General features: G+C 43.3%; 1 protein-coding gene across 4 annotated transcripts in view; it reads left to right on the plus strand.

Annotated features, from left to right (window-relative positions):
• The window catches only part of LOC144667922 (growth factor receptor-bound protein 7-like), a 165,477-nt gene that overhangs the window by 108,075 nt on the left and 34,964 nt on the right, over nucleotides 1-22,438 (plus strand). For all 4 annotated transcript variants that reach the window (XM_078529531.1, XM_078529533.1, XM_078529532.1 and 1 more), the window contains 5 exons: nucleotides 209-365; nucleotides 1,452-1,573; nucleotides 4,030-4,104; nucleotides 6,166-6,303; nucleotides 17,939-18,046. In XM_078529531.1, coding sequence (XP_078385657.1) covers nucleotides 209-365; nucleotides 1,452-1,573; nucleotides 4,030-4,104; nucleotides 6,166-6,303; nucleotides 17,939-18,046 — 600 coding nt within the window. The remainder of the gene's footprint in view (nucleotides 1-208; nucleotides 366-1,451; nucleotides 1,574-4,029; nucleotides 4,105-6,165; nucleotides 6,304-17,938; nucleotides 18,047-22,438) is intronic.

Genomic DNA, 22,438 nt, shown 5'->3' on the forward strand with positions numbered 1-22,438 from the left:
GCAGCGAGAGTTACGTACAGGTGGGTTGAGAGCATGGGTATTAATACAGTGCTGCAGAGATACAAATTGGGCCCAATTTCCTCCATGACCAGACACTCAACCTGAAAATACCCCAGCCCAAGCCTAATCCTGCTGATGTCACTCAGATTTCCAGCATTGTCTCACGATCCTTCTATTCTCTCTCTCTCTCTCTCTCTTTTTGATGCAGGTTATTACTATCTTCAGTGAAGATGGAATGAAGAGGTCATTTCAAGTGACAGCTGCAGTAAAAGCTCAGGACATTTGCCACATGCTAGTGGAGAGGAATCGCTGTCTCGATGAGGAGAACTGGACCCTGGTGGAGGCCCACCCCAACAATGCACTAGGTAACCACAGCAACGGGGTACTCCTCACCCCTTACCCTCACCTTCATCCCTCATATCCCCCACCCCCACCCCCACTCACACTTTATTCTTTTGTGGGATGTGGGCATCACGGGTAAGGTCAGCATTTGTTGCCCATCCCCAATTGCCCTTGAACTGAGGGGCTTGCTAGGCCATTTCAGAGGGCAGTTAAGAGTCAAACACATTGCTGTGGGTCTGGAGTCACATGTAGGCCAGACCAGTTCCTTCCCTACAACAACCGATGATAGTTTCATGGTCGCCATTACGAAGACTAACTTTTATATTCCAGATTTATTAATTGAATTTAAATTCCACCAGCTGCCATAGTGGGATTTGAACTCGTGCCCCCCAGACCGTTAGCCTGGGCCCCTGGATTACTGGTCCAGTAACATTACCACTACGCCATTGCCTCTGTCCACCGTGCCGCCCCCCCTCCACACACCCCCCACCCCACATGCTCACCTAAACAAAGATAGGACAAGGGGTCGTATTGCACTTGGGCTGTTGCTCAGCTGCAGATGAAATAAAGGTACAACGGTGATGACCCACGCGACTGAATATCCTGATGTGACTCGGCCTCTGTCTCAGATGTTGGGGCAGTCAGTACCCAGGATCCCAGTGCCAGTCAGAGATTGCGCTCTCAGGGAGTGGGTGTGTGGGTATCAGCACACAACCATTCTCAACCTGGGCTCTACACAAACACCAAAGTTTCACAACCTCTCCTCAGGGTTTAGGTTCAGGGGCAATCTAGAATGTTTTTCCTACCTAAGAATAAAACATGTTGCTCATTAGACCTCGTACTCTCATTTAGTATCAAATGAGGAAATTTCTCCAATTAAAGCTGCATCCTCCTTTCTCTGTACATTACAAATGGAATTTGAGCTGGTCAAATGGATTTTTAAGCAAGACTGTGAGGACACAAATTGACAAAATGATTGGGTCCCATGGTGGACACAGGAGCTGCAGGATTTATTTGGGAGGGTGAGCTGATGGTGGCTAACCCTCCTCCTTGCTTTTCATCCTATGATTAATACATACAACCTGTTTCTGACTCTTTGTCTGTCCCAGAAAGATGTCTAGAGGATCATGAGTCATTGATAGAGGTGCAAGAAACCTGGCCAATCAACAGCGGAAGCAGATTCATTTTCAGAAAGCATTATGCCAAATACGAATTCCTCAGGAATCCCGAGGTAGGATCTGTTTAAAAATTACTGAGATTATGTTTGTTTTTAACGTGGATTCTCTACAATCAGTGCTTTGTTGGTACAGGACTATTTTCATACCACAATCACAATACATAAAATGTCAAACCTCCTAATTATTCCCCAAAACCTCAGCTAGTAGTGATCTCTTCAAAACTTAGGCAACTTCTAATTAGCTCCTTAACAGTTTGATGTTGTGGCCCCAATTGCAATGGTGAGAGGGTTTCATTGCAAATTACTGCTGAGTTTTAAAAAAATCTGACACTTTAAATAAATGTTATATCATTTTTTAACCACACACATTTGAAAAGAGATATGGTGATAAAGTGAGGTGATATAAGTGGGGAGGAGGCTTGTGTAGATCACAAACACTAGCACAGACTTGTTGGGCTATAAATTCTATCTAATTCCTTGTTGACTTCTCACTGGTGAAACATTTATCAGTTGCAGAAGCTCGCTATATACCCAGGTTACATACCCTACAGCTGTATACCCTAGCTATATGCCCCAGCTGTGTGCTGCATGCGAACATATGAATTAGGAACAGGGGGAGACCATTCAGCCCCTCGAGCCTGCTCCGCCATTCAATAAGATCATGGCTGATCTGACTGTGGCCTCAACTCTACACTCCTACCTACCCCCAATAACCTTTGACTCCCTTGTTAGTCAAGAATCTATCGACCTTTGCTTTAAAAATATTCACTGACCCTGCCTCTACCACTTTCCAGGGAAGAGAGTACCAAAGATTCATGGCCCTCCAAGAGAAATATTTTCTTCTCATCTCCATCTTAAATGAGCAGCCCCTTATTTTTAAATTGCGACCCCTAGTTCGAGTCTCTCCCACATGGGGAAGCATCCTTTTAGCATAGGATATTCTTTCAATATTTGACACTATCTTTAACTTCTTTTGTTGGCCACAGATGGTGTGTCCTTTCCTTTGAGTCTTTTTTTCTCACTGGAATGTATCTTTTCTGAGCATTCTGAAATATCTCATAAATTTCTGTTATTGCATCTCTGCTGACCCATCCCTTAACCTAATTTCCCAGGTCATTTTAGCCAGCTCTGTCTTAATGCCCTCATAATTGCCCTTATTTAAGTTTAAAACACCAATCTTTGATCCACTCCTCTATCCCTCAAACTGAATGTGAAATTCAATCATGTTATGATCACTGCTACCTAGGGCACCTTCTCTATGTGGGTTTTAATTAATCCTGTCTCATTGCATATAACAGATCCAGGTATAGCCTGCTCTCTGGTTGGTGCCAAAATGTGCTGCTCCAAGAAACTGTCCCAAAAACACTCTATGAACTCGTCATCCAGGCTACCTTTGTCAATCTGATTCATCCAATCTACATGTAGATTAAAATCACCCAGGATTATCAACATACCTTTCTCACAAGCCCCCATTATTTCTTCCTAAATACCCCATCCTACAGAGTGTTAAGGGGCCTATAAACCACTCCCACCTGTGACTTCTTATCTTTACTATTTCTCACCTCTACCCAAACTGATTCTACATCTTGATCAAATGTACCAATGTCATCCTTAATTAATAGAGCTACCTCTCCACCTTTCCCTAGCTTCCTGTCCTTCCCGAATGTCATGTACCCTTGAATATTCAGGTCCCAGTGTTTGTCATCCTGCAGCTATGTCACTGTAATGGCTATCAGATCATATACATTTATATATATATATATATTACACACATATATATTTTATATATATTTATATAAACCCTACCATAACTATATACCCTACCCATGTGCTGTATACCCTAGCTATATATCCTATCTGTGTGCTATATACCCTACAGCTGTATAGCCTAGCTGTGTTCAGCTTCTGATAGAGATGGTGTCCAGGGGGTCAACAAATCATGACTGCTCCATAATCTGGGTGTGGGGGTAGGAGAGGTGTCAGAACAAAGAAAACTCAGCCACAGGTCAAACTTTACTGAACTTTTCCTTTGACAGAAAACAACCAGGTGAAGTTACGCAGAGAAAGCATCAAATACAAGTTTGCTGTTAGTTTCAAGACAAATGGATTGGCATTGAGAAGGGGTTGGGAGTCTGGTTCCTGCCAGTTCCACATTCAGCAATAAATAGTTTAGATGGCCGCGTGCAAATATGACGTTGTGACTATAATGGAGACCTGGCTGAAAGAAGGGAAGGGTTGGATATTAAATATTCCTGGATACACGAGGGGTTTGGATTATTATCTGAAAATGAAGAATGTTCAGGGCTATGGGGAGAAGGCGGGAGAGTGGCAATCCCTCAGAGAGCTCCTTCAGAGAGCTAGCACAGACACAATGGGCTGAATGGCCTCCTTCTGTACTGCAGCCATCCTGTGATTTCTATGAATCTCAAAAATCACTGCATTGAACGGCTTGAGTGAGAGGGAGATTTTCTAAATGGGATTTAATGATCACATTTCTCTCTCTTGAACAGCTATTTTTCCCGGTACAGTTGGTAGCAGGAAGTTTGGATGCTAATGCAGGAGTTTCGCACTCACAGCTCGTACAGGTGAGACACACTCTAACACACTTACAGCTCATACAAAGTGATACACCCTGAGACACGCTGACACACCCTGACACACTCACAGCTCATACAGATGCAACACACCCTGACACACTCATAGCTCGTATAGGGAGACACACCCTGACACACACTGACACACCCTGACATGCTCACAGCTCATACAGGGAGACATCCCTTGACACACTCTGACATACATGACACACCTTGACACACTCATAGCTGATTTAGGTGAGACACACCCTGACACACTCTAAAACACTCTGACACACTCTCAGCTGGTACAGGGTGGCACACCCTGACACACTCTGAAACACTCTGACACACACAACTCGTACAGGGAGACAAACCTTGACATTCTCTCAAATAATACAGGGAGAGACACCCTGACACACTCACTGCTCATTTAGGGATGCACCCTGACTCGTGCACACACTGACACTAATTCACATTCACAACTCATACAGCCGAAACAGAGACACACTCTGAGACACTGACAATAATCCAGTGAAAAGATTATGGAGTGGATTTGTCACAGAATGAGCTTGTCACACAAGTGTGTCCTGCAGCAGGAGTGTCATACAGGACATGTGAATGTTTAGTGGCATTGTTATAGAGAGGGATATGGAGGGGAGGCCAAGTGGAGATTTATTGAATGGAGTGTCCAGTAGATGGGTAGATGGGTTAAATGTACTGTTTCTAATTCACACCAATGACCTAGATTCAGAAAGATGTGAAGCGATCAACATTGTACAATGGAACCAAACTAGGAAAGGCACCAAAATCAAAGGAATTGATGGTGAGAATTGTATGTAAATTGACAAGATAATGTCAGATGAATTTAACATTGACAGTGTAAAGTGCTGCACATAGGATAGGAAATAATTAACACAGTTACACCACAAACTGGAGCTGAAATAACTAAGGGTGAAACTGATGGAGATCCGAGAATTTTAGTAGACATGGTCAATCAATGTAGTGAAGCAACCAACAAAGCCCTTAGGATATTAAACTACATGGACAAAGCCAGAGGATACAAATCGGAGGAAACCTCGATCAAACTGTACAGAGTTCTGGTCAGACCCACCTTGAGCATTGTGTCCAGTTCTGGCCAGACTCATTAAAGCTCTGTGCCCAGTTCTGGATAGGGCTGGGAGGTGGTGGCATAGTGGTATTGTCACTGGGCTAGTATTCCAGAGACCCAGGGTAATGCCCTGGGGGCCTGGGTTCAAATCCTGCCAAGGCAGACAGTGGAATTTGAATCCAATAAAAATCTGAAATTAAAAGTCTGATGATTGACTATGAAAACATTGTTGATTGTTGTAAAAACCCATCTGGTTCACTAATGCCCTAAAGGGAAGGAAATCTGCTGCACTTACCTGGTCTGGCCTACATGTGACTCTGGATCCACAGCAATTCAGTTGACTCTTAAATGCCCTCTGAACAAGGGCAGTTAGGGATGGGCAATAAATTCTGGCCCCCACATCCCATGAATAAACAAAAAATTAAGCTCTGTCTCCTGTTCTGGCTACTGAGACACAAGTATTATGAGGAAAGATGTGAGACATTTGGGATCTTCAGCCTGACAATGCCATGGTTGAGAGACAATTTTACTGAAGAATGTAAGATAGTTAAGGGAATAGAAAAGCCAAACCCAGAATGTTACTTTGAGTTAAACCAGTAGGTCAAGGAGACAAAAATTTAAGCCAGTGAAGGTAATTTCAGTACTGAAATCAGAGTGATCAACGTGTGGAATAAACTGTCAGATAGAGAGGAGGCAGAAACACTGGAGTTATTTCAGAAACAATGGATGCAGCAAAGGCAGATGCGGAGGGGTGGGGTGTATCTGATAGATGAACTAAGATGGGCTGAATGGCAGAGCCAAGCAATGAGCTGTGGAGGTCATGGGTACAAAGTATCTCTGAATGTAGAGGGAAACCCAGAATGATCTGTAAGGGGCTCTTCCTGAATGGCTCACATATTTAAAGAGTTGAAAAGCTTCCTGTATTTATCAGTCATTTAAAGAAAACTTTTCCTACTCTCCAGAATTTCCTGAATGCACAGAACTGTCCTGAGATACAGGGGTTTCTCCACATTAAAGATAAAGGGAAGAAGACATGGAGACGTTTGAATTTCTTCCTGAGGAGGTCTGGGTTCTATTACTCTACAAAAGGGATGTCCAAGGTAAGTGAATATTCTTGGCACCATCTCTGCATTTTATGTTCAACAACAGGTCTCATTTCACATCACCGGGGATGTGTCACATGATGCTAGTCTAGTCGGAGTAATGTCATGTGACACGTTTAATTCTTACATAGAGACTAAAAAATAAAAAATTCACTAAAAAGAGAGACATGTTGCTGAAGCTTTTCGTCTTGCACTCATCAGGACAAACACAAGAATACCAAATTTCAAATGATCACAATAATTTATGCTACAGGAGAAAAGGCTGCTGACTGGTTGGCAATTGACTCTGATTGGCCGAGGTGTTTCCAAGGAGAAAGCAATGGGGTACTATAGGCTCCCCAAGGGCCTGCGTAATTCATAAAAGGCATAAGGCTTGAACACATTCCTTTTATTTACAGAGAACGAGTCCCTGCTATAAACGTATGTTACTTCTTGCAAGCATAAGTGATCCATGCTGCTAGCTCAACTGATTATGTTAGATTGGTTGTTAGTGTAACTATTAGCGCACTCAGGATTGTTCAGCAAGTGCTGCCCAATCGCGGAATCACATCAATATGTCACTCTCTTCAGAAATATTAAAGCTCTGTCCTACCAAATGACAGTAAATAAAAATCTGTTAGTGACTAAAACCTCACCATTTCTCACTCCCTCTCCCAGCCAAACCTGTTCCCTCTCCTGGCTAATATCCTGAAGGATATTCAGACTCACACTCAGACAAGTGTCAGTTGATCAGCTGCTGTCTTACATAGAATAGATTACTGACAAAAGAGACACGCTGTTGAAGTTTTCCTTGATGCACTCATCAGGACAGGTGCAAGAATACCAACTCTCAAAGGGAACAACAATTTATACTGCAACTCCCTTTTTCATACTGTATAAATTGTTGTTTCCTTTGAAATTTGGCACTCTTGTGTCTGTCCTGATGAGTGTAAGATGAAAAACTTCAGCAGCATATCTCTTTTTTCAGAAAAATTCATTTTCTGTACCACCAAATGACTATAGAATAGATTACATAGTACTTACAGCGCAGAAACAGACCATTCAGGTCACAGGTCTGTGTCAGTTTTTATGCTCCTCATGCGCTTCCTCCCACTCCACTTCAATCACCCTATCAGCATATCCTTCTCTAGCTTTCTCCGTCACCTGCTTATCTAGCCAGCTTGCTATCATAGAAACACAGGCCAGAATTTTATGTTCGGCCTGCGGGCGCACGCCCAACATGCATGAGCGTAATATGATGCGCAATGATGTTGGGTATGCATCCCAATGTCATTACGCACTCACTCGATATTTTGTTCGGCGGGCACACGCGAGAGTTGGCTGCGTGCCCGCCAATAATTTAAAGGCCTATTAAGGCCATTAAAGAGCAAATTAACTTGAAATTTACGCTGCCTGTCCAACCTAACAGCTGACGGGCACATTTTTTAGGAAACCTCATCTACCAGCTGGATGAGGTTTCCTAAAGCTTTTACAAATTCAATAAAAACTTTATTTTGAATTTAAAAACATGTCCCATCTCGTGTGACAGTCACATGAGGGGACATGTTTTTTTTTTAAATTTTTACTGTCTACTGTCTTTATTCATTTTTTTAAGAAGCGCTTCAGTCTCCCTGAGGCAGCTCCGAGCCTCAGGGAGATCGAAGGGCTCTTTCACGTGCATGCGCAAACTGCGCGCCAAGTCTGCTCTCCATCCACCCGCCCCCCCCCCCCCCACCGCCTGCACAGGTAGCGCTCGGCGCTGCTGCTCGCGATCCGCCTTAATTGGCCCGCCCGTGTAAAATCGCGGTGCAAAGCCAATCGCGGGCGGCAGTCGGCTTCCTAACCTCCCCTGCCTGCTCCCGCCGAGCCTGCCCGATGAGGGAAAAACTCTGGCCATAGAAACCCTGAAAATAGGAGCAGTAGGAGGTCATTCATACCTTCAAGCCTGCTTCGCCATTCAATATGATCATGGCTGATCCTCTATCTCAACACTGTACTCCTGCATTCTCCCCATACCCCTTGATGCCTTTAGAGTCCAGAAATCTATGTATTTCCTTCTTAAATATATTCAGTGACTTGGCCTCCACAGTCCTCTGTGGTAGAGAATTCCACAGGTTCACCACCCTCTGGGTGTAGAAGTTTCTCCTCATCTCAGTCCCTAAACGGCCTACCCCATATCCCGAGACTGTGACCCCTTGTTCTAGACCCCCCCCAGCCAGAAGAAATATCATCCCCGCAACCAGTCTGTCCAGCCCGGTCAGAATTTTATATGTTTCAATGAGACCTCCTCTCATTCTTCTAAACTCCAGTGAATACAGGCCTAGTCAGCCCAATCTCTCCTCATACAACAATCCTGCCAACTCAGGAATCACTCCTTCTATGCCAAGCATATCCTTTCTTAGATAAGGAAACCAAAACTGCACACAATATTCCAGGGACAGAATTTTACATCCCACGTGCCAGCTGCCTGACTTCAGGGAGCTCTCTCCCAGCGCTCACCTGCCCCCGCAGTGACATCGTTGCCCGCCCTCTTCCCACCCCCACCACCGATCGCGCGCATGCCTGACAACCTAAAAATTCAGGCCCAGGTGAGGTCTTACCAAGGCTCTGTGCAGCTGCAGTAAGACATACTTGCTCCTGTACTCAAGTCCTCTCACAATGAAGGCCAACATACTATTTGCCTTCTTAACTGCTTGCTGTACCTGCATGCTTGCTTTCAGTGATTGTTATACAAGGACACCCAGGTCCCTTTGTACATCAACATTTCCCAATCCTTCACCATTTAAATAATACTATGCCATTCTGTTTTTCCATCAAAGGGGATTACTTCACACATATCCACATTATACTGCATCTGCCATGTATTTGCGCACTCAATCAACCTGTCTAAATCACCTTGAAGCCTCTTAACACCCTGCTCACCATTCACATTCCCACCTAGTTTCATATTGTCAGCAATCTTGGAGATATTACATTTGGTTCCCTCATCCAATCATTGACATATATTGTGGATAGCTGGGGCTCAAGCACTGATCCCTGTGGTACCCCACTAGTCATCACCTGCCACTCCAAAAAAGACCCATTTATTCCTACTCTCTGTTACCTGTCTGCTAACCAATTCTCAATCCATGCCAATATATTACCCCCAATCCCATGTGCTTTAATTTTATACACTAACCTCTTATGTGGGATTTTATCGAAAGCTTTCTGAAAATCCAAATACACCACATCCACTGGTTCTCCCTTATCTATTCCGCTAGTTACATCCTCAAAGAACTCTAGTGAGTTCGTCAAACATGATTTCCCTTTCATAAATCCACATTGACTTCGTCTAATCCCGTTGATATTTTCTAAGTGTCCTGTTATCACATCGTTTATAATAGACTCTAGCATTTTCCCTACTACATTCTGTTACTATCCCCTGACTCCACACACTCTGACCTTAGGTATGAGTCTAGCTTACTGAAGGGCTGTGAAAATTTAAATTTATTACATCTCCTGAATTACCCTTATCTGCTCTTTCTGTTGCTTCTCCAAAGAACATAGTAAGGTTGGTCAAGTGTGACCTTCTCTTTCCGAATCAGCGCTGACTATTCTTTATTATATTTTTGGTTTCTAGATGTTTCCTATTACATCTTTGAGTAAAGGTTCCATTATATTTCCTACACTGACATTAAGCTAATTAGCCGGTAGTTCCTAGATTTGTTCTCTCCCTTCTGAAACTTAGGAGTAACATTGACTGTCCACCAATTCTCCCTTTTGACATGAATTTTTATACCTGTAATAGTGCTCTGCTGTGTCCTCCCTAGATACCTTTAGAATCTACGATGCAATCCATCTTGACCAGGGGTTTTTATTCTCTCTAAGTTTGATTAGGTACTCCTCATCTCACCCTATTCCCCCCAACCCCACTTTCTGGCTTAAATGCCTTGATCTATTTTTCCCCTGTTTTGTTCACCCTGTTTGTCTCCCTGATAATGATGGTGTTGTTCTGTATTGGCTGGACGTGTTCGGTGTTGAAGATTCCCCAGTCTATTTCAGTTCCATTCATGCAGTGCGAGGTCTTCCAATGGGCAACACTTCGAATTTGGCTACATTAAGTTTCATCTACCATTGTTGTGCCCTCTCAGACATTTTGTTTTGTGAACCCATGCTGGCTGTTGTTTTAAATTATAGTTGTACAGATGATGTTCGAGGTTACTCCTGATAACCGATTCCAGCAATTTGCATGGAATGAACGAGCCTGCTAGTTACCCAGATCTAATGCATCCCCTCATTTCCATCTGGGCATTAATCACATTCTCAATGACTGGGCTGATCTCACAAGTTGATTATGTAGAAAGAGAAGAGATTCAAGCTGTTCCACAAGCCCAGAATCTGCCAACTTCAGTCCTGAAATTAAAGTTAATGACAGGGGTGAGAAACTAAAGCAGCTTTCAACCACGCGTACGAGTCTAAAGACCAAGGATCCCTTTGTGTGTGTGTTGTTGCAAAAATCTTTAAAGACTTTAATGATGAACTTGCACCTTTCAAGTGGAAAGGACAAAAATGCATTCAAACTACTGAGGTGACAGATGTAGTGTAAAACCAGCTTTTGGAAGATTGCTAAACTAGTTTGAGGGATTAAAGGATTATCTGGTTGCTATTTGCTTGTGGCTGATCTATTGCAGTGAACAGACAAGTGTGATGGAAGAATTATGATACGTTTCCCATTACAGGCACACACAGTCACATAATTCAAATATTGAATTAGAGTTTTCTGTGCTAATTGACAATAATAATGAATAATAATAATGAAAATTAGTAAAACAGAATATTTTTTTAAATGTTGAGAGACTGGGAAATGTTGGTATTAAGAGGGGCCTGGGTATCCGTTTACACAAATCACAGAAAGTTAAGCTGCAGGTACAGCAAGCAATTAGGAAATCTAAAGTTGTGTTATCCTTTGTTACAAAGGGATTGGAGTAGAAGAGTAAAGAAGTCTGACTACAATTATACAGGGCCTTGGTGAGACCACACCTGGAACACTGTGTACAGTTTTGGTCTCTCTAAGAAAGGATAGACTTGCCTTAGAGAGGGTGCAAGAAAGGTTCATTAGACTGGTTCCTAGGGAAAAAGGGAATATCCTCTGAGGGGAGATTGAGTAGGCCTATATTCTATACAGTTCAGGAGAATAAGAGGAGCTCTCATTGAGATGTATAAAATTATCAACAGGTTCGGCAGGGTAGATGAGAGAAGGATGTCTCCCCTGGTTGGGGAATCTAGAAACAGGGTCACAGTCTCAGAATAAGGGGTCAGCCATTTCTGACTGAGATAAGGGGAAATTAATTCACTAAAAGGGTGCTGATCCTTTGGAATCCTCTACCCCGGAGAGCTTGGATGTTCAGCCAATGAATATATTCAAGACAGAGATTGATAGATTTTTGAGTACCGAGGGAATTAAGGGATATGGGGAATTGAGATAGATCAGTTCTGATTTTAATGAGTGGTGGAGCAGGCTCAAAGGGCTGAATGGCCTACTCCTACTCTTATTTCTTATGCTCCTGTGTTCTTTTACTCATCCTCCAGCATCTCCCAGAGATCAAAGGTTCTTACAGAACAGATAGGCACATGGGAATATGATATCTTGGCTATGACAGAAACTTGGCTAAAAGAAGGGCAGGATTGGCAGCTCAACATTCCTGGTTATGGGGTATTCAGTCGAGATACAGAGGAGGATAGAAGGGTGGGGGGTTGCAATATTGATCAAGGAATCAATTATATCAGGGAGGAGGAATGATATCTGGGAAGGATCATCAAATGAGGCCATATGGGTAGAAGTAAAAAACACAAAAGGGGCAAACATGCCGTTGGGTGTGTACTATAGGCCCCCAAGCAGTCAGGGAGAGATAGAGGATCAAATATGTAATCAAATTTCAGAGAAGTGTAAGAATAATAAGGCAGTAATAGGAGGGGATTTTAACTAACCAATTATTAACTGGGATAGTTTTAGAGTGCAAGGTAGGGAGGGAGCAAATATCTTAAGTTGCATCCAGGAGAATTTTTTTAGCCTGTACATAGAAAGCCCAACAAGGGAGGGGGCAATTCTGGATCTAATATTTGGAAATGAGCCTGGGCAGGTGGAAGGCGTATCAGTAGGGGAGCATTTTGGAGATAGTGACCATAACTCAGTTAGATTTAGGATAGTTGTGGAAAAGGATAAGGTTGGGCCGGGAATAAAAGTTGTAAATTGGGGAAATGCTAATTTTACTAAGATGAGATACGATTTAGGCCAAGTGGACTGGGAGCAGCTACTTGCAGATAAAACTGTGTCAGAGCAGTGGGAGGCATTCGAGGAGGAAATAGTGAGACTACAGGGCAAATATATTCCCGTAAAGACAAGGGGGGGGACCAAATCCCGAGAACCCTGGATGTCAAGGGACATAAGGGTTAGGATTAAGAAAAAAAGAGAAACTTATGGCAGATACTGAGGGCTCAATACAGCAGAGTCCCTCGAAGAGTATAAAAAGTGCAGAGGGGAACTTAAAAAGGAAATTAGGAAAGCTAAGAGAGTGCATGAGAAAGCATTGGTGGGTAGAATAAAGGAAATCCCAAAGGGGTTTTTTAAATATATGAAGAGCAAGAGAATAACTAGGGAAAGAGTAGGGTCAATTAGGGACATAGAGGTAATCTGTGTGTGGACCCGGAAGATGTGGGTCCAGTCCTCAATTAATACTTTGCGTCGGTCTTCACAATGGAAAAGGACGACGCAGATATAGACATCAGAGTGGAGGACTGTGAAATATTAGAGGAAATTAACATTGAGAGAGAGGAGGTACTAGTGGATTTAGCAGCCTTAAAAGTGGATATATCCACAGGGCCAGATGAGATGTATCCCAGGCTGTTGAGGGAGGCAAGGGAAGAGATATCAGGGGCCCTGGCAGTAATTTTCAAATCCTCTCTGGCCACAGGTGAGGTGCCAGAGGACTGGAGGACTGCAAACATTGTCCCATTATTTAAAAAGGGAGGAAGGGATAGACCAGGAAATCACAGGCCAGTCAGTCTAACCTCGGTGGTGGGGAAGTTACTAGGAAGAATTCTGAAGGACAGAATATATCTGCACTTAGAGAGACACGGATTAATCAGGGATAGTCAGCATGGATTTGTTAAGGGAAGGTCGTGTTTGACAAATTTGATTGAATTTTTCGAGGATGTAACCAGGAATATTGATGAGGGTAATGCATTTGATGTGGTCTACATGGACTTTAGCAAGGCTTTTGATAAGGTCCCCCACGGCAGACTGGTCAAGAAAGTAAGAGCCCATGGGATCCAAGGCAAAGTGGCTCATTGGATCCAAAATTGGCTGAGATGCAAGAAGCAGAGGGTGATGGTAAAGGGATGTTTCTGTGACTGGAAGTCTGTTTCCAGTGGGGTTCCACAGGGCTCGGTGCTGGGGCCCTTGCTGTGTGTGGTGTACATAAGTGATTTGGACTTAAATGTAGGGAGTATGATCAAGAAGTTCGCAGATGACACGAAAATTGGTAGGGTGGTAAATAGTGAGGAGGATAGCCGTAAACTGCAGGAGGATATCAATGGACTGGTCAGGTGGGCAGAGCAGTGGCAAATGGAATTCAACCCAGAAAAGTGTGAGGTAATGCACTTGGGGAGGGCTAACAAGGCAAGGGATTACACTATGAATGGTAGGACCCTGGAAAGTACTCAAGATCAGCAGGACCTTGGTGTGCATATCCACAGACCCCTGAAAGCAGCAGGGCAGGTAGATAAGGTGGTTAAGAAATCCTATGGGACACTTGCCTTTATTAGCCGAGGTATAGAACACAAGAGCAGGGGGGTTATGCTGGAACTGTATAAAACGCTGGTTAGGCCACAGCTGGAATACTGTGTGCAGTTCTGGTCACCACATTGGAGGAAGGATGTGATTGCAAAGGAGAGGGTGCAGAGGAGATTTACCAGGATGCTGCCTGGGCTGGAGGGTCTGAGCTATGAGGAAAGATTGGATAGGCTGGGGTTGTTTTCCTTGGACCAACAAAGGTTGAGAGGGGACCTGATAGAGGTGTATAAGATTATGAGAGGCATAGATAGGGTGGATAGGAAGACACCTTTTCCATTAGTAGAGGGGTCAATGACCAGGATAATAGATTTAAGGTAAGAGGTAAAAGGCTAAGAGGGGAGCTGAGGAGAACTTTTTTCACCCAGAGAGTGGTGGGAGTCTGGAACTCACTGCCTGAAAGGATGGTTGAATCAGAAACTCTCGTAACATTTAAAAAGCATTTAGATATTCATTTGCATTGCCATAGCCTCCAGGGCTATGGGCCAAGCACTGGAAAGTGGGATTAGTGTATTCAGATCTTTGTTGACCGGCACGGACACGATGGGCTGAACGGCCTCCTTCTGTGCTGTAGATGTCTATGGGTCTATGAGTCTATGAGGAGGCCATTCAGCCCATCATGTGTGTGTCAACACTTTGAAAGAGCTATCCGATTAGTCCCACTCCCTTTGATTGTTCCCATTATTGCTGTAAATAATTCCTTTTTACTTCAAGTATTTATCCTATTCCCTTTTTAAAGTTATTGTCGAATCTGCTTCCACCACCCTTTCAAGCAGTGCATTGCAGATCACAACAACTCGCTATGTAAAAAATATACTCCTCACCTCCTCTCTGGCTCTTCTGCCATTCTTCTTAAATCTGCATCCATTGGTTCCTGACCCTCCTGTCACTGGATACAGTTTCTTGTTATTTACTATATCAAGACTTCATGATTTTGAACACCTCTATTAAATCTCCCCTTAACCTTCTCTGCTCGGAGGAGAACAATTCCAGCTTCTCCAGCATCTCCATGTAACTGAAGTCCCTCATCCCGGGTACATAGGAACATAGGACTTAGAGCAGGAGTAGGCCTTTTGGCCTTTTCAGCCTGCTTTGCCATTCAATAAGATCATGGATGATCTGGTTGTGGTCTCAACTCCACTTTCCTGTCTGCCTCCCATAACCCCTGACTCCCTTGTCTAACAAAAATCTGTCTAACTCAGCCTTCAATGACCCAGCCTCCACTGCTCTCTGGGGAAGAGAAATCCACATATTAACAACCCTCTGTGAGAAAAAAATTATCCTCATCTCAGTCTTAAAAGGGGGGGGGCCTCTTATTCTTAAACTGCGTCCTCTAGTTCTAGCCTCCCCCACAAGTGGAAACATCCTCCCGATATCACCCTATCCAGTCTCCTCAGGATCTTATATGTTTCAATAAGATCACCTTTCATTCTTCTAAACTCCAATGGGTATCGACCCAACCTGCTCAACCTTCATTTATAAGATAAGTCCCTCATCCCAGAATTGAGTTGAGTGAACCTTTTCTAAACTGTTTCTAACACAATTATATATTTTTTCAAATAAGGAGTCCAAAACTACACAAAGTATTCCAGATGTGGTCTCACCAATGCCCTATACAGCTGCAGTAAAACTTCCCTACTTTTATATTCCAATCCCCTTTCAATAAACGCCAACATTCCATTTGCCTTCCTAATCACTTGCCGTACCTGCATACTAACTTTTTGTGATTCATGTACCAGGACACCCAGATCCCTCTGTACCTCAGAATTCTGCAATCTCCCTCCATTTAAATAACATGCCGCTTTTCTATTCTTCCAGCCAAAATGGACAAGTTCACATTTTCCCACATTAAACTCCATCTGCCAAATTTCTACCCACTCATTTAACCTGTCTATATCCCTTTGCAGACTCTTTACCTCCTCCTGACAACTTAGTTTCCTACCTATCTTGGTGTAATCAGCAAATTTAGCTACTGTACATTTCATCCCTTCATTCAAATCATTGTTACAGATTATCAGTAGTTGAGGCCCCAGCAGTGATCCTTGTGGCACTCCAGCAGTTACATCTTGCCAACCTGAAAAATACTAATTTATCCCCACTCTCTGCTTCCTGTTAGCTAACCCATCCTTTATCCATGCTGATATGTTACCCCCTACGCCATCTGCTCTTATCTTGTGCTACCATTCTAATAAATCTCCTCCGCACCCTCTCCAAGGCCTTGACGTCCTTCCTAAAGTGAGGGATCTAGAATTGGACACAATCCTCCAGCTGGGGCCTAACCAGTGATTTATAAAGATTTATCATGGCTTCCTAGCTTTCGGACTCTAAGCCTCTATTTATAAAATGAAAGACCCTTGTTGCTTTTTTGAACAACCTCCTCAACCTGTCCTGCCACCTACAAATATTTGTGCATGTGCACCCCCAGCTCTCTCTGTTCCAGCACCACCTTTAAAATTGTACCGTTTAGTTTATATTGCCTCTCCTCATTCTCCCTGCCAAGATGGATCACTTCACATTTCTCTGCTGTCATCTGATGTTTCTGCCCATTTCGCCAGTCTGTCTATCTCTCCCTGAAGTCTGTTACTATCCTCCTCTCGTTTGCTACACTTCCGGTTTTGTGTGATCTGCAATCTTTGAAATTATGCTCTGTACACGCAACAGAGGCCATTCATTTATATCAGAAACAGCAGTGGTCCCAGCACTGACACCTGGGGGAACACCACTCGAAACCTCTCTCCAGTCTGAACACAACCGTTCACCACCTCACTCCGCTTCCTGCCCCTTAGGCAAATTTGCATCTGTTCTCCCGCAGTCCCTTGAATTCCATGGAGTTTAGTTTTGCTAACTAGTCTAACATGCCTGAAATAAAAATAAAAAACACTGGATAATCACAATATAAAGGCAGCTGTCTGTAAGGGAGGAAGGGGTGGGTTCAACCTTCCCTCCTAATTAGTTTCAATCAGGAGAAAATGTTCCCAGTGGCAGGAGGGTCAGTAACCAGAGGACACAGAGTTAAGATAATTGGTGAAAGGACTAGCGGGGAGATGAGGAGAATGTTTTTACTTAGCGAACATATGTCACCTGGAATGCACTGGGTGGTGAAAGCAGATTCTGTATTAACTTTCAAAATAGAATTTGATGGATGCAGCTCAGAGACTCCAGTAATCCTTTACCGGGAGCATCTGGGGTGGTGTTTGAATCCTGTACCTTCAGATTCAGAGACACAAATAGAAAAACCAATCAATGACTTGCTTCAGGGCCCAGGTGAGACTGAACTAACTTACTCATTCACCCCTGCCCATGCTGCTCTAGCAGGAGGCTATCCACTGCCCCAGTGATTCCTCCATCTCTGCTCCCTCCTTCAGAAGCCCCACTAGAGCAACATCCAGCTCCGAGCATTCCCGGGATTGCCAGGAGCTGAACTTTCCTGCACGAGGCGAGATGTTAAACCGAGGCTCCATCTGCCCCCTCGGGTGGGCATAAACGATCCCATGGCATTATGTAGAAGAAGAGCAGGGGAGTTCTCTCCATTGTCCTGGCCAATATTTATCCCTCTGTCAACATCACTGGAACAGATTATCTGGTCATCAGCATATTACTGTTTGTGGGATCTTGCTGTGTGCAAATTGCCTGCTGCATTCCCTACATTACAACAGTGACTACAATTCAAAAATACCTCATTGGCTGCAAAATATTTTGGGACATCCAATGGTTTGAAAAGCACAGCAGAAATCATATATTTCTTTTCTTTCTTTATAATCCAGCTCTGCCAATTGCTCATCTGTACAGTCCTGTTTATTTTTCTCCTTTTGTTTTACTTATCAGGAACCGAGGCACCTTCAGTATTTCGCTGATGTGAAAGAGAGTAACATTTACACAGTGACAAACAGGAAGATGTACAACTCGCCAACAGATTTTGGGTTCTGTATAAAGGTAGAAGTGTGTGTGTGTGTGTTTGTGTTTATTACAGGCTGCGACCACTGGGTGGTAGCATTTGCTGCAAACATGTTTTATTGGGAACTAAAACAGTAAATGCTGGAAAATCTCAGCAGGTCTATCATCATCTGTGGAGAGAGAAACAGAGTTAACGTTTCGAGTCCGTATGACCCTTCTTCAAAGCTCTGAAGAACAGACTCGAAACGTTAACTCTGTTTCTCTCTCCACAGATGCTGCCAGACCTGCTGAGTTTTTCCAGCATTTTCTGTTTCTGTTTTTGTTTCAGATTTCCAGCATCCACAGTAGTTTGCTTTTATCTTAATGTTTTATCAGGATGTTTGAGTCTTGAGGAATCTGCAAACTTTGACTTTCTCGAGGCTATTTCGGCATCTGAGAAGTGCCTGTGATAAATCCTTGATATCCCTCCAGTCCCATCACATCTCCCATTAATAAAAACTCCCTCTAGCATAGTTTTGAAATAAACCATCCTGGTCAGCACCAGTGTGTTCCAGTGCCCAGTGTGTTCCAGTGCCCAGTGTGTTCCAGTGCCCAGTGTGTTCCAATGCCCAGTGTGCTCCAGTGCCCAGTACGCCTCAGTGTATCCCAACATGCTACTGTGTGAGTAGTCTCTGTGTGTCTCTGTGTATCTCTGTATGCGTCTTTGTGTGTGTCTCTGTGTGAGTCTCTCTGTTCCTGTGTGTGTGTGTGTCTCTGTGTGTGTGTCTCTGTGTGAGTCTCTCTGTGTGTCATTGTGTGTGTGTCTGTGTGTGTGTCTGTGTGTCTCTGTATGAGTCTCTGTGTCTCTCTGTGTCTCTCTGTGTAAGTCTGGGTGTGTGCCTGTTTGTGTGTCTCTCTATGTCTCTGTGTGTGAGTGTGTGTGTGAGTCTCTATGTGTGTCTCTTTCTGTGTGTGTCCATGTATGTCTGTGTGAGTCTCTATGTGAGTCTGTGTGTGTGTCTCTGTGTGTCTCTGTGTGAATAGCTGTGTGTGTGTCTGTGTGTGTCTCCATGTGTGCCTGTGTGTGAGTCCCTGTGTGTGTGTCTCTTTGTGAGTCTCTGTGTGTGTCTCTGTGTGAGCCTCTGTGTGTGTGTGTGTGTGTGTGTGTGCGTCCCTCACACTGTCACTCAGTACCCCTCTCTCCCCAGCACCCTGTGTTACTGACCGTATCTCTACTGATGTTAATCCAGCTCCCTCACACTGTCACTCAGTAACCCCTCTCGCCCAGCGCCCTGTGTTACTAACTGTATCTCTACTGATGTTAATCCAGCTCCCTCACACTCATTCAGTAATTCCACTCCCCACAGCGCCCTGTGTTACTGACTGTATCTCTACTGATGCTAATCCAGCTCCCTCACACTGTCACTCAGTAACCCCTCTCCCCACTGTTGTAGGGAGTTGGTTGCAATTTGGTAGGTCTGCAGTAGTCTTTGTAGTCACGCGGGTTAACTGTAAGTCTTTATTGACTTTTAGAGCTATTTACAAATATACAGTAAAGGGTACAAGTCAGGAGCGATCTCCATGCTCGCTGGCACTCATGGCTCTGTCCAACATTAGACTGACCCTCAATGTGGACCATGTGTTCTCTTACATCACTGTGTGGGTGGTACTGTACTCAGTCGCACATTAACCCTATATGTGCCAGACCCTTATGCCACACCCCCCCCAAGTCTTTATCCAATGTATTTTAAGTGATTATAGATTACCTTATGTCTTACATTGTTATTACTATCATTTACTTACATTGTTATTATTACATTATCACTGCCCCATCTCACCACCTCCCTTAAATTCAAACGTCCAGGCGGTCTGGTGGCCTAATAACCCTTCCATACCTCGCTCGCACTGCTGTCGGAGGAGCGGGAGCCTCTGTCATTGCTGGTTTTATCCCGTAGGTTTGGAGGTTGTTCTGGCATCTTGTTATGTTTTCATCCTTTCCTTCCATTCTTTTGATTTGAACTGCGCTTGGTCGGTCCGACTGTCGCACTGGTCAGTGGTTGCTACCCTAACTGGTTTCTTGTGGGGCGGATGAACATTGCGCTTGCCTCCTGGTTGTTTTATTAGCTTCTTCCGTTGTTGTGTGGGCCGCCGCGAGGTATGTGGAAGTTTATGTTTCAGAAATGGAACCACCATTCCACTGGTTTCACTATCTTACCCAAAGTGTTGAGCGTTTTCTTCTTTTCCAGTTGTTCTTCAAGCTCATGAATCTTTTCATTCAGCTCAGCAACTACTCGGGTAAGTTGGTTGTCTTTGTTTCAGAGTTATCTGCGGAACTCTTATGTAAGTTTAAAAACTTCAGCTGGGTATTCAGCTCTGTTGGGAATCTTTCTCCATGGTCACTGACTGCTCCTTGGGCTCCCTCAATTCATTCGTTAGATCGTCAATCTGTTTTGGAGAATTTTTCTGATCTGCTTTCAAAGTCTTGATTTGTTCTTCCATAATTGCTTATCTCAACCTTCACGTTGTTCAGACTGGACCAAAGTTGAAGAAGTTCATCAACATGGTTGTTAATTCTGCTTTCAAACAGCTGTTCTGTGCATCAGCAATTCCTTCTCCTGTTCCAGGCATTTTACACAATGCTCACTAGAGACTTCTAATGCTTGGAGTTCATCAAGTTTTAATTGAAGATCCATCTTTGTTGAATTTGCTTCTGCAAGTTCATCAGTTAGCGTTTCAGCTCCTCCTTCAAGTGAGCAACATTGCAATGTTCTCATCTGTTCTTATTTTTCCTTTACAAACTCAGCTTTGGCATGTGAAAGTTGGCTCTCAACGCTGATCGCTTTTTCTGAAGCAGAGCCAAATTCCTCTGCACTATCCTTCAAACTCACATTCTGTAATTGCACTTCCGCCAATAGCTTCTGAGACGCTTCACGTGGTTTTGTGTGAAGTTATATTTGCTCTTGCCATTCTAGGTTCTTAATTTTCATCCCTTCAGAGATATCTTTGGAAGGTAACGTTTTCCCAAGTTTTCTTCCAAACGCCCAACCATTTTCTTCAGCTCTGTAGTTTCTTTCTTGTACCTTTAGGCTTCCCCCTTCAATATAGACATTCCTGAGTCTTCTCTACCAACTGGTTCATCAGTTCCTTCAGAGTGATATTGAATTCATTTTGCTTCCCTTGTAATTTTCCAAAGGAACAAACTTTGACCCGATGGATTCCTGAAGCATGTGAAGGTCCTTTAGCAGGTTTTCTTTTTCTTTGTGAAACTCAATTACTTCATCTTGAGATTTCTTGTAATTTAACAGAGTCTCATCGAGTCTGTTCTGCTGTTCCTCCATTCTGCTGCTCAAGGTAGTCTTTACTCCTTCATGTTGCTGATGGGTTATATACTGTTTTTGAGTTTGATCTTTGTTCTTTCAACTATTTATTTTCTTGTTCAGCTCTTGTCTTCTCACTATGCACTTCAGTGCATTGCTTTGTCACTACTGATAGTTACGCTGCAGTTTTTTTCTGAAGTACTGTAGTATTCAACTTCTTTTATAACTCTTCATGTTCTTTCACGGGCATATATTAGTTCCTCAAAGAGTCTTTCAAAAGTCTTTGAGTTCTTTGAGTGCATTGTGCCTGCTGTTGTGCCTGGTTGTATTTCTGGTTGAGTTTTCTCCACTCCTGCTTCGATTACCAGCAATGGAATTCAGAATTGTTATTTTCTCCTGGTACCATTGTGACACCTCAGAAATTTGTTTGTTCAGACCTTGAACAGTTTGATTCATTGAAGGCTTTAGGTTGTTGTGTGTTTTCAAAGGTATATACCCAGCTTGAATCTTGTGTTTCAAATCTTCCAATTCAGCTTTGCTACAAACATTTTCCAACCTCAGTTTGTTTTCATTTTGCAAAGTTTGTTCATCAAATAGCTTTCCTTCATTCACAGTCAGCTGCTCACTCTGCACTGCCACCTGCTGTTGCAGTTTGGGTAATGTGTCAGGCTTCCAAAAAAGGTTTATTTTCTGCACTTCCAGAAAGTTCTTGGCCTCTCTGGTGCCCTTGCTTGATTTGCTCAGGTAATGTATTTTGCATTTTTGTAGCTTTACTGAGGGTTTTCTAAGTTTTTTTTAAGTTCTCTGCGCTCTATAACTTGAAAATTAAAAAAAAATGTCAAAGGCTTTTAATAGTTCTTCAAAGCTGGTTGAGGCTTCATCAATGCCTTGCATTAGGATTACTACATCCGCAAATTCAACAAACCAGTTTATAAAGTCTTAATCTGGACTTTTTCTGACTCCCTACTTAGACCTGATGCACTGCAGTAGTTTAGAAATTCTCTTCTCAAGGATGCCAAATTCTCTGTTAGGTTGTGTCCTTGGATAAGCCCAAATAGTTCTGGTGGTTTCAATTTACTATCCATGGACATTTTTCATAACAGGTGAGTACCTCTTTAAATTTTTTTTCCAAGAT

Source organism: Cetorhinus maximus, chromosome 25 (assembly GCF_964194155.1).
Source record: "Cetorhinus maximus chromosome 25, sCetMax3.hap1.1, whole genome shotgun sequence".
Classification (NCBI taxonomy): domain Eukaryota; kingdom Metazoa; phylum Chordata; class Chondrichthyes; order Lamniformes; family Cetorhinidae; genus Cetorhinus; species Cetorhinus maximus.